Source organism: Electrona antarctica (genome assembly GCF_951216825.1).
Source record: "Electrona antarctica genome assembly, chromosome: 3".
Taxonomy (NCBI): Eukaryota; Metazoa; Chordata; class Actinopteri; order Myctophiformes; family Myctophidae; genus Electrona; species Electrona antarctica.
This window is the reverse complement of record NC_136808.1, coordinates 18183626-18196744: the sequence shown is the minus strand read 5'-3', so window position 1 is coordinate 18196744 and position 13119 is coordinate 18183626. Positions and strand designations below refer to the sequence as shown.

Sequence of the window (13119 nt, the reverse complement as noted above, 5' to 3'; positions counted from 1 at the left end):
ATGAATTGTGCCAAAAAACACTTTTTTTCACTTAAGTTATCAATAGTTTGTCGACTCAACTAGGCCTGGCCGCTGGCCTGTATTGTCTATGGGGGATCTATGATTGCACTATGGTAACCATGCAAAAGTGTCCTCATTAGAATCCAAATCATAGGGGAGAATGCAAAAGTGTCTCACCTTCACATTCTCCCCTATGATTTGGATTACACTAAAGTGCAAGTGTAATTGCAGACTCTGTCTGGACTCTGTGGGGGTGTAGAAGCGCCCCCTAGTGACAGAGATTTATTGGAGCCGTTCATTACTCCAATCGGACTCGTATATCTCACATCGCAGAGTAGACGAGAAGAGTAGACTAGACACGATTGAAATAAGAGGGCGTATGTATGCATGCATGGACGGGAGCCCGTAACGTAACCGGGAACCCCGTCACAATCCGCATCGTCCGTTTCCACAACGGATTATTTATTGCCGAGCATCTCAAAGCCTTTTTGGAGCTATTTCGTCTCTGCTTTGGTCTCTTCTTCTTCTTTTTAACTGCAGGGCCTTTCAGTTTGCTGAAAAGTGGGTGTCTGCTCAGCTCACTGTTGTTTAGGCAGCGGCGAGCACAGAAGTGTCCCCGATGGCTGGCTGGAAGGACGGCTCGGTGCAGGAGAAGTATCGGCTGGTTGTGGTTGGTGGTGGCGGTGTCGGGAAATCAGCTCTAACTATCCAGTTCATCCAGGTCAGTTGTCTACCTCCCCTAAAATAGCTTTGTCCTGATTTTCTCCTGTCCTGTTAGAACTGAGAACATGAAAAAGAAAGGCAACCAGTATGCACTATGCGGATACTACAGTTCGACTTCCCCACAAGGCCCGTTACACTAAACACACTTGGTAAATAGTGTCTAACATTCCGTTTGGGTAAATATATTAAGCTGATTGAAAATGTTAAGGCTTTCTTGAGGAGCCATCTTATGCTAGACGAGTCTGACGATAAAGTAAGGTCAACAGCTTCTCAACGTTAGTTCTGTTCTTTTCACTTAAATGCAGCAACAATAAATTGGAATTTAGGGCTCGAATAAAGCTAACTTAATTGTCTAAGTTTAAAGATAAGTCTAAAATATGCCAAGCAGGGTAATGAAAGACTTGCTAGAATAAAATAAAGAAATGCATCACTGGGATGTTATAGGTAGGTACACAGTGCACTTACTTACAGGATGTAGAACTATTCCTGAAGTAGTAATAATTAATAAGTCTAAATCACTGCTGCTAATTCCAGCAGCACACAATTCACAGCGTGTGATCAACAGTTGTGTGCCCATGTAAATCACCATTATGGTATCAGTTCCTTCCGTACCTGAAGTATTTGCAGCAACACGACAGCTGGCTGCCAAGCCAATATTAAGCTAGTACTGTACATGTATGTCGCTTCGCCTTCATCATTTCACGAGTCTTTAGTTAAAGGCCTTTTGGTTTTTAGTTGAAGTTCTGGTCAGATTAATATGTGTCTGTGAAGGAAATTATGTCGTTAAAGGATATGATGTGAGTCTTAATTCCAGTAGCCTTCACTTCACTATTACTACTGCAGGCAGCTGTGTACGTCTGCATTGTGTCGGCGTGCGTGCGTGCGCGCGACTGTGGCGGAGGGGGGCTAATGAAATGAAATGAGGGTTAAAAAAGCCCATTAACTGTATAGGTAATGGGATCAGTTTGCACTAGCATAGATTTCTGTCATGAGGAAGAACCCAGCAGACCATTTGGATGAGCAGTGCACGCACCAAGTCGAAGCGCATAGAATATTTCAGTTGACTTAAATTGTTATTAATAACACTACTTTATTGTGGATATAATTATATAGAGAATTTTCACACTGCAATATATTTATCATATTGATACAAAACCACAGCATTAGTTATTATTAACATTTTATCTCTTTTTATTGTGAATGATTTATTATTTTACGTTACTGACATATGTATATATGATATATTGTAGTTTCCTGTACAGACAGTATCACAGCTATTCTTGACTCGACAGCACTAGTACCAGCATGGTGGAATGCCATGACACTGATCAAGCAAGCAAGCTAATAGACTTTTGCACAAACCACTGGATATATCAGACAGTCTGCACTGCACTCCTGCTACAGAAATGTATTGTGGGAAACAACCAATGTGTGATCTGTGCTGACAAAATCTGTTTGGGATATGGGTTCAGATGAGATTGTTCTTGGATGTCTAACCTAATATATAATTTGGGCCATGCACACTTACTCTTCGTAGTCGAGTAAGGAGACAGACCCAGCCTTTCTCACAATTGCTTGTTGTCTAGACTCTGGGCATATTAACGTGGGTAAAATTGAGATGTTGACAGCAGAAAAGCACCTACATCCTTTGCAGAAGTTTCTAGAAGTCAGCTGTCAGGGGAAAAGACTAACAGCTGGCTTTTGAGTCAAGGATTTCCCCTCACAGAACTGTGTTGAATGATGGGGGTGTTGGGGGGGCTGTCTGAGTCATGCTGGGTGGGTTATTGGTCATGGACTATTCGGAATCTGGGCCTTTGGCAAAATAAATCTCCACTCCTGCACATAAGACCGCCTCTATTTGTATGGGAAAACACAATCTGCTTCCTGATAGCTTGGGACCATGTATTTTGTCAGTGTTAATCTCTTGGCAGCATTTTCAATTTCTCTGAAAACTTGGAAACTTTGTATTGATCTGCAGTGATAAGTGGGACCTTCCCCCCCAGCATAACAGAGCCACCTGAACCCCTCACTATTTGGCTCAAGCATTCAGGCCTGTACGATTCTCTTGGTTTGCAGTGCACCACACACGCATTTGCCCACTTGAGGAGAATATGATGAAGTATGACTCATCTGTCTATATCACTTTTTTCCACTTCTCTGTAGAACAATGCCTTTTGCACACTGAACTCTCAAATGTCCATTGGTATTTGTAATGACTGCAACCCTACTATAACATCCCTATAACCCTATCCATGTAGTTGTCGACAGACTGTTCCTTGCTGATACAGTCTTATTACATCCTGCATTGACATCCTCAGATTCCTCAGTCACTTAAAGCTTGATTTATACTTCGTTGCACACTGGTGTTGCATGGTGTAAATAGCAGATATATAAAGCTCACCATGTGTCACATTCGAGTAATCGATCCGTTGTGAACTTGTAGATCTGCTGTAAATGGTGCATATAGAGCCTTTATCCAAAGCGGGGGGGGGGGGGGGGTATTTTGGGGATAAAGGATAAAGATAAATGATGTCACCAACAGAATGGCAGGTTTCTTGGGAAATGTTGGTGACATTTAATGCCATGCAGTTGAGTCAAGCTGAAATGGCATAGGGGTGACATAACATTGAGTCATCAGACAAAAGTCATTGGAATGATGTCTGTGTGTCAAGATAGCGAAAACATGAGTCATGTTTGGCCGCCCATAATGGGATGCTACTGTATATTAGAGGCCAGGTATCATTCCATGCTGTCTCCAAAAAGTATGTCCCTTAACCCATTTTGACCTGAGATCAGATTCTAAAAATGTCTTCTACATCCTGACAGTTTTCTGAAAATGCTATGTTTCTATGTCTTGTAGCAGACCTACAAGCTCTAGATCTTGTAGATCTATGGTCTGTATACTGACTGAGATGTAAACACCCTGTATTTCTATCGTGCCTTCATCCAAAGCACTTTACAATTTTTTGTACCCATTCACACATCTATGGCAGAGGCCGCCCTGCAGGCCACCAACTTGTTCATCAGGAGCAGAGGTTTAGTGTCTTGCAGAAAGAAGAAACCAGAAACAAAGTTAGGAGGAGCAGAGGATTGAACCAGGTATCTTCCAACTCACAGGCTGAGCCGTGATGGCCTATAATATATGCAACCATTGATTATTATGCATGGTGTATGTGTTCACATGTTTGCTAATATGAAGCTAAGGTGAGCTGAGCATATACAATATATAACATGAGAGTACACCAGGTAGATGAATTGTCCAGATGGGCCAATGTAGACTGACTTCTTTCTTGATTTCCTTCCTTCACATGCATATTACTCCCTCTTTACTTCCGTCTAATCCTCTCTGGCATGGTTTTGATTACCTAGATGTGAGGTCATTCAGGAGGAATGCTGCCCTGCATTGTAATTGAATGGAATCAACACAACTTCTATGTGGGCATGTGGAGACAAGGTGCTGTGATGAGGGTGGTGGGTTGGAGGATACAGTTGGAGGCCATCGATATTGTCCTTTTCTTTTTGCTGAGGTTTGCGTGATCTGCGCAAAAGGACAGTTAAACCATTTTGGGCGGGAACCCCTTTTGGTGTTTTAAACATTGTTATAATTTAGCTATTGAAAAATAGCAGATCTACAAGCTCATAGAGCGCCACCGAGTGGCGCGCTACGAGCTTGTAGGTCTGCTATTTTTGAAAAATCGTGAAAATATTTATTTCAGAAATGTTGAGGTCAGGCCTAAATGGGTCAAATGATAAGGGACAATATCGGTGGCACCCAACAATTGATTGTGTGCGTGTGCAGCACGTGCGCTTATGTTTAGGCGGTTGCGTCTCACGCAGCATACCTTCAGCCTATTTCTGGACACGGGCAGTGTTCTGTCTGGCTGATGTGTCACATGCCATGCCACTGGTTCAGAGTGGACAGAATTCCATTTGTGTTACTGTTGCCATTTTCTTTTCCCTTTTTGAAGGAATTAATAACACTTCACATATAATTGAAGGCTACAGGAGCTACTGGGCATTATGCTCTATTTCAGGGGTTCTCAACCCGTGGGTCGCGACCCCTCGGGGGGTCGCCAAATAATTTTAGGGGGTCCCCAAATTATTATTTTTTTAAATCACGATTTTTCAAAAATAGCAGACCTACAAGCTCGTAGCGCGCCATTGGGGGTCGGGAGGGGGCGGGGCGGGGGTCCCGAGACATTGCCAAAGCATTTCCGGGGGTCCCCGGCCAAAAACGTTGAGAACCCCTGCTCTATTTGAGCCTACATGTTGCCTTGGCGAGAGTACAGTACATTGTACAGGAGCTACTGGGCAATATGCTCTATTTGAGCCTACATGTTGCCTTGGCCAGAGTACAGTACATTGTTTGTCCAGCTCTACAGGAGGGTCACCTGTTGATTTCTCACAACACTGGCTGCTTGGCAGTGTGAACCATATGAGATCAAAAGAGGTTTCTTGTGGTTCTTCTCACTCAGGGTTCATAGAGTTGTCTATAAACTCTATTAGAATTTAAGTGTTGTGAAAAACAACTTGTTTTTTATGTTCACAGGATCTCAAAGTTCCTCTAGTAATAACGGTAATAAGTAGAAAATGCAAATCATGTGGTACTACCATTATAGAATAAAATGGCACTTTTCCAATATGCCTAGTTTGTTGTCTATCTATGCTAAACAACATTAGCATTCAAATCCAGTGTCTAAAAGGGTCCTTTCATCTCAGCAGTTTTTGAATCATTTTGACAGACCTCTTCTTTTGTTGTACTCGTTTCACTTTCAGGTTGACTAAATAAATATATCTACCTTTCATGTATCTACAATTGTGTCAGTGTCATATTGGCCTCTTGTCACTTATGTAAGCGCTGGTGTTCTGTTATAAAAGCTGGGGTGGGTTTATTCAGGTTTCAGTAATATAAGCATAGTGTTTTGTAGTTGGTGTTGTTGGAGCCGTTGAGCAAGAAGTTTGTAGTGAAAAGAGTGCTACGAATTCTCTATTGATATGTAAACAGACAGCTCTATGGAGTCAGGTTCCTGTATTTTCTTGTCTTGTTCACTTATTGGTATAATTACATAAATGTAACATTCAAAAGTGGTCTTACAATGGTAGCCGCAAGACCACTGATAAAGGATTATTGGCTTTCTACTTTTAATTAGATAAGACAGTGCAGAGTGACAAATGTCATGAGTGCATTTTACGTGGCTTGTCCCACTCAACTTAAGTTTATAGCAGGCTCCTTCCTTGTTGTCAAGGTAACCCACCAGAATATGGCAAACTGCCATGGGTCAGACGCTAGACCATAGAAATGTCCACAAGCAAGGGAATGCAGTGTCTGGCCATTCCCACCTATCTGGACAAGGTCTTCTAGAATGCTACGGAGACAAGCAAGTCATCCCATTGGCTCTAAGCTACTCTAACTCACATCACAGGTTTAGAGATGTAAAGATGTGAGCGAAATTCTTTATAGTACAAGCTCCATCACTGCGGTTTCAAAAAAGGAGATGGAGAAAGAAACAGAAGAACACATCAGATTATGACATGGCAGTATATTGTATAGTATAAGGTCACCGGTGCATAGTAGAAGTGGCTGTGGGATTGTTACCTGTCGGGTAACATATTATGTATGTATAACCCAGTAACAACCAGTCAATATGGGCCTCACCACAAATTATGAACTGAGACGGATATTTCTTTGTCACAAGTTGGCACTTTCATCTCTTCTCTCCTTTTTTCAGATTCTTTCTTATTTGTTAATTTAGGTATCTTGTTTACTCTAATTGCCACAAGAAACCATATTTGACAAAAGCATTATAAATAATACATCTCGACTTCAACACAGTCATGCACTGTCTAAAAATCAGACCCATCTGAACTGAGTGGTGCTGTTGGGATGTCGGACTATTAATTGGCTGTGGGACTTTTGGTTGTCGGACTATTGGCTGTGGGACTTTTGGTTGTCGGACTATTGGCTGTGGGACTTTTGGTTGTCGGACTATTGGCTGTGGGACTATTGGTTGTTGGACTATTGGCTGTCATACTATTGGTTGTCGGACTATTGACTGTAGGACTATGTAGTACTCTGTACTCTGTACTGCCTCTCATCATGCACCTGTGCATGTGCTACACCGTAGTCTGTACTGCACTTTGCTCTGTGCTGGTGTTACACTAACACTAAAAACTCAGCTTCCCATCATGCACCTGTGCATGTGCTACACCGTAGTCTGTACTGCACTGTGCTCTGTCCTGGTGTTACACTAACACTAAAAACTCAGCTTCCCATCATGCACATGTGCACAGTGTGAAGCTCATCACCTGTTGATACTGAAAAGATATAAAATAATTTGCTGTCATTAGCATTAACGCACACTGTTTACCTGTCGCCAGAAACGTTTACATGTCGGTAGCATTGCGAGACAAAGTCACAAATGACATCCGAACTTTAGATGGCTGAGGATCACCAAGGACAGCTCTCTTAGATTCCGACTTATCGAGGTTCTTTGAAAACCCTGCTCGGAACCGAGGTAAACGGAGAGGAGTTGTAACGTCCCATAGCTGGTGGTGACGAGGCGTTACATAGCAACCGGATCAATGTTAACAGCTGCTGCGGGGCTCAACTAGCCTGGTTAATAAACCAGACCGAATCAGCCGTTGGCAAAAAAAAGTTGCCTACCAGCGGATTACGGTCTGGCGAGGCTCAGTAGCACGCCTCTTTCCTACAGCAGAGAACAGGTCGGACCAATCGGGACACGGTATGCAATATAGGCGGGCTTTGGTACAGTGACGTTCAATGCTTGAGACCTTTGACTGACAGTAGCTCTGACCAATTGCGTCAAAGAGAAAATGTTCCCCGGGAAATGAAATCCAAGTGGAGCCAGCCCAGACTGATATACCGCGACAGTGTTGTGTGATATTAGTCTGGCTTATTAGCCAGGCTAGGGCTCAACCACTATATACACAGAGTATACGAGTACCTGGCTGATAACGTCCCACAGCTGGGGGGAACGAATATATTCGTACCTCGCAGAGAAATAATGATGTTAATTTATTGATATTTTTTGGATGATGTACGATGATAAGAGCACCCCTCACTTTTTACACCTGGAGACTCCCGTTCAGGACATGAGGTAGATGACATTCAAAATACCATTATTTATTGTTATTAGCTGCAGGCTTATACAACTGGTGACTGTAGTAGCTGATGTTGCCTGAACATCCACACTGTCTGTTTACAGAAACACTTCCTAGCACGGTGCATGGGTGGGTGGACCACTATGCGGGTGCTAAGGCGCATACCTACAGTATGGTGTGGGTGTACGCCATCCTGGCATGCCCAGTCACATGCCCTGAGACACGCTTAGAGTGACAGTTGGCTTTGTTTGCTGCCCTGTTGATGTTGTTATGATTTGTAACTTATGCCAGCATCTTGGATTGTGTGCAGAGCTGTCACGGTTATGACATTTTTATTGACTAATTGTCATTATAATTGTGTTTTTGGCATTAAAATGTATGTATATGAATATTCTTTCAACATGTTTGCCCAAAATGCTCAAAATAGGAAGTCCAGATTTTGAAGTGTTTAAAAAATGTGGACAACACATTCACAGCAATTCGCCTACTCGACAAATACTTCAGTTACTGTAGCTAGATACGTGAGATACTTTAAAAATAAATAACAAGATGCAATTATAAATCAAGATGGCAAGATTTGTAACTTGAGAACACTACATTACATGGTGGCTCTACTGAGTGTCCATCTGCTAGTAAGATGATATTCATGACGCAGTCCACCTACAAAATGATTCATTTGAGTCAGTGTGTTTCAGTGCTTCTACCTCAGCTTGTTTTCTGTACTCATACTCGAGCTTGTAGATTGGCTACTTTTGGCACACAACGGCATCCTAATGATGAAGTTAAGTATACTGTATATCGAGCTTAAGAGCATCTGTACAATTTGTACACATGATGTCTGGACACCAATCTCTGTACACCCAAAGCGAGAGCTGTGTCCATGTGCTTGGGAGTAAGTCTGATTTGTTTCCAGTGGGAGTTGGCCTCCACCAGGGCTGCTCATTGTCACCTATCCTGTTTGGGATTTTCATGGACAGGATCTCGAGGCGAAGTCGTGGCAGAGAGGGTGCCCCCCTCCCAGCACTTCCCTCCCTCCCTTTTCGTTTATTGTCGAAGTTGTCGCAGTTGGGAGAGGGTATACGGCTCGGTGAGCTAAGGGTTGCTTCGCTGCTTTTTGCAGATGATGTGGTCCTGATGGCGGCTAGGATGAGGATCATCTCCAAATCCGAGGCCATGGTTCTCAGCAGGAAACCGATGGATTGTGCAGTCCAAGTAGGGAATGGGACATTACCCCAGGTGAAGGAGTTTAAGTATCTCTCTGTCTTGTTCACGAGTGAGGGGAGGACGGAGAAGGAGATCAGCCGGAGAATTCGTGCAGCAGGGCCCAGGGCGGTATTGCAGTCGCTGTACCTGCACTGTTGTGACGAAAAGAGAGCTGAGCCAGAAGGCAAAGCTCTAGGTCTACCGAGCAATGTTCGTTCCTACTCTCAGTCTCTCACCTATGGTCATGAAGTGTGGGTCATGACCGAAAGAATAAGGTCACGAATACAAGCGGCCGAAATGAGTTTTTCTCGACCGGTGGCTGGCATCTCCCTAGGGTGAGAAGTTCGGAGTAGAGTTGCTGCTTCTTTGCCTGGAAAGGAGCCAGCATAGGTGGTTCGGGCATCTGGTTAGGATGCCTCTCGAGCGTCTCCACAGGGAGGTCCTCAAGGCCCATCCCACTGGGAGGAGACCAAGGATGAGATGGAGGGATTCCATTACGTTCTGATTGGCTATGAGTCCTATAACTGACTTGACCGCCGCTAGGCTGACAATAGGTGAATTGCACACACATTTGTGAGGCCACCACAAATGCTACAAAGGTCACGGTTTGTTACAAAAACATGTGTTTCACCAAATACCAGTAAGGTATGTGAGACACGTGACGATGATATTCTATCTATACTACTATAGTCCATACCGCCAGTGGGTGGCCACTGTCCGGGCTATGGGACCGCAACGAAGACTGCAGATCCCATAGCCTGCCAGGACCTTTCACACAAACACTAATAGAGGTGCGTGTGACATCATATCATACCCGGAAGTTATGCGGGAACGTGAGTGGCAAAAAACTACTTTCTGGCCTTGACAGCCCATACAACCCAACAGAAAAGTCCTATCTGATTGCATTAAACAAAGTTCAATGACGTTAAACTCACTTTGCCACTCGATTTGCCACTCACTTTATGCATGCGCATACCCTCTCTAAGTCGTAAGTCTATACACAGCTTCAAAGTGGGGAAAGTGGACAATTGGCCTCGTCACTCTTCATGTGCCAATGGTCAATGCCTGTGTGCAAGTTCAGATTGATTTGTCAGTCCATTGAGGAGAAAAATGTATGACATAATGACAGACCAAGGTTTTGTAATTTTATTGTAGGACAGAATAGGATAGGATAGTAGAATTTGCCTGTAATTCGCTTAAACAATGGGAACTTTGAAGAGCACACCTCCAAAAGGGCTTTCTTTCGGCCTATAGGAACTGCCACAAAAGTGAAAAACATACTTGAAAATATTTTGTCAAATGTGCGTTAAATTACAGAGCATAACATGAAGATGCTGAAGAAATAGCCTAGCTAAAAGTTTGAACTAGGTTTTCACTCAGGACAGGAGTAAAGAAAGAGCCATTTTTATGTTCACTATGCTAACCTAATGATCCCTGTTGGTTGTCACTAGTGTATAGTGGACAGAGCGAAAGGGCAGTGGGTTCTTCACTGTTGTGTTTGATGATCCCTCTCTATGCAACCATCTGCCTGCTTTTAGAATAACTGACCACAGTATCGCTACTCTTAGAGTCGTATAACAACACTGGCTATGGGAAAGTGGCATGGTGGGAATTCCACTATCCCGGTCATAACTGCCCGCTAACATTTTCTGTTGACAGACCTTTGCGTGTTAAAGAGATACATTTAAAAATATATATATACTGTATTATGGAAAAATCACGGCCCCTCACGCATTAGGACATTCTAATGCATGAGGGGGCTGTGATTTTTTTCAATAATTGTTTTATATGTTTATTTTATTTGAAAGTGTAATATCGCTTTAATATCAGCCTACATTGCATTTTACCATACTACTTATTGGTTTAATTTAAAACTTAGAGGAAATAGTACAGTTTATGTTGTCATTGTTTGTGCATTTGTGTGTAGCATGCAAATTACAATTTAGGCAATTAGCAGACACTTATGTAGAGTGACTTACAAATATAAACCCTCATCAACTGACAAAAGAGACTTGCCCCTGTAGTGGAACTAATTTTGGTTCTATCTAGAAAATGTATGTAAAATGTATGGCGAATTCATTTCAGACGCCAAAGAATGGACTTATATTTTAGTTTTTCCTTGATGCCTGGCACTGAGTTGGCTGCCAGGCGGTTAGACAATTGGCGCTGTGCAGGCAGACAGTGTCCAGAATCCCAGACAGCTGGGCTGTGGGGCACCTGCTTTTGATCAGGGGGAGGTGAGGCATGGACTGGAACAAACGTTCAGCAGGTGATGGAGCAGCCATGAATAACTGTCCATCTGTGCTGATGACAATGGGCAAAGTGTGGCTTCCTTATACCCCCAACAACTGGTCCTGAGTCTGTCTTGGGTCTAGATCGTAGGGCCACAATCAGCGGTTGACGGCTGTCAAGGTCTGATGCATGACACGGTTAGTGTTTGGCTTTAACTGAGGCAGTGACACAGCTGTTGTAGGACAGCTGATCTAAGAAACAGAGTCACTGTATGTGGCTCCATATACTCTACACCAGTTGCTATCAACACAATGTAGTTGTAGAATGTTTAATTGGCTCGAGCCAATGTACACCAAGCCAACAGCTGCTGGACAAGTGCGTTTCTAAATGTCAGATATAGTGTTGGGGAGCTTAGTCCCCATGCACAACACAGAGGCCATTCCTGTTGTCTAAATGATCAGTTTAACATGTGCTAACAAGGATTTAAAAGGCACAGCTCTTTGTTTGATTTAGAATTGCATATTGCTTACAAGGATAATATCCTTGTAAACATTTACTGTAAAATGGTGTACTTAAATGTATTGTAAAATTGTGCAAGAACTCTTGACACAGCTTGCTGGGCCGGCATGGCAGCAGCACTGGGAGACGGCAGGGTTGAGAATGTCCATTAGGTCTTATTTATGAGGAGTTGCATGCTGAAGTAATAACATTTCCGCTGTCTGTGTTTTGCGACTGCTGACCTAAAACGGTAATGGTGCAGTGTATCTATCACGCTGCCAATGAGAATTCCCTCTGACAGATTGTGCTGTGCTGCTCAGCCCCACAGTCTACAGCCTAATACTTCTAATCAAATACATATTCAGCAGTTGTAACAGAGGAGAGGGAGGAACATTCCTGTGTGCTTATATTGTAAATCAAATCACATCATTAGGTAAGAATGACGTTTTAAAATCGACTCTGACCTAAAGATGGACAAACAGATAAATGAGGTAGTAAGAGAGAGCTTCTTCCAGCTTAGGAAGCTATCAAAGGTTAAATCTTGTCTATCCCGCTCTGTGTTTGAAACTGTAATTCATGCTTTTATGACATCCCTCCTTGACTACTGTAATGCCCTGTACATTGGCGTCAATCAGGTCTCCATCTCTTGCTTACAGTTAGTCCAGAACGCCGCTGCTAGGTTGCTTACAGGCACATGTAAGCGAGACCATATCAGCCCTGTACTAGCCTCCCTCCACTGGCTTCCTGTGTGATGCAGGATTGATTTCAAAGTCTTTGTTTTTAAGTATTTAAATGGTTTGGCACCCATTTATTTATCTGAACTGCTGCAACCCTATGTTCCGAGTCCGACACGGACCCTTCTGGGGTCCTCTGACCAGCTTCTCGTGGTGGTGCCTAAAACCAGGCTGAAGCTCAGAGGGAACCGGGCTTTTGCAGTGGCAGCTCCCAAGCTCTGGAATGAGCTGCCTCTGCACATAAGACAAGCCCCCATCCTCCAGGTGTTTAAATCTCGCCTCAAGACTTATCTTTATTCTTTGGCATTTCCAAGCATAGTACGAGATGTTTTCTTTCATGTTGTTTGTTGTTTTTTAATGAAGTTGTGTTTTTTTTAATGTTTTACTGAAAAGCACTTTGGTACAACGCTGTTATTTAAATGTGCTATATAAATAAAGGTGGTATGGTAAGAAGTAGAACTAAGTATTCTCACAGAATAGAGTGTAAATTAATATAACAATTGCAACAGCCTAATATTGTAAAGTACACTGACTCTAGTGTTTTTGAGTGGACTCCTATAGACCGCTGTGTGTCCCTGGGTCCCTGGCTGTGTCCCTGGGTCACTGT

The 13119-nt window shown here is 43.1% G+C and overlaps 1 protein-coding gene across 1 annotated transcript in view; it reads left to right on the top strand.

Moving 5' to 3' along the window:
- Positions 1 to 330: 330 nt before the first annotated feature.
- rras2 (RAS related 2) overlaps positions 331 to 13119 on the top strand; it is a 38027-nt gene continuing 25238 nt past the window's right edge. Inside the window, exon 1 of the mRNA XM_079496537.1 lies at positions 331 to 721. Within this exon, the coding sequence (XP_079352663.1) occupies positions 620 to 721 (102 nt within the window). The 5' untranslated portion in view covers positions 331 to 619. The remainder of the gene's footprint in view (positions 722 to 13119) is intronic.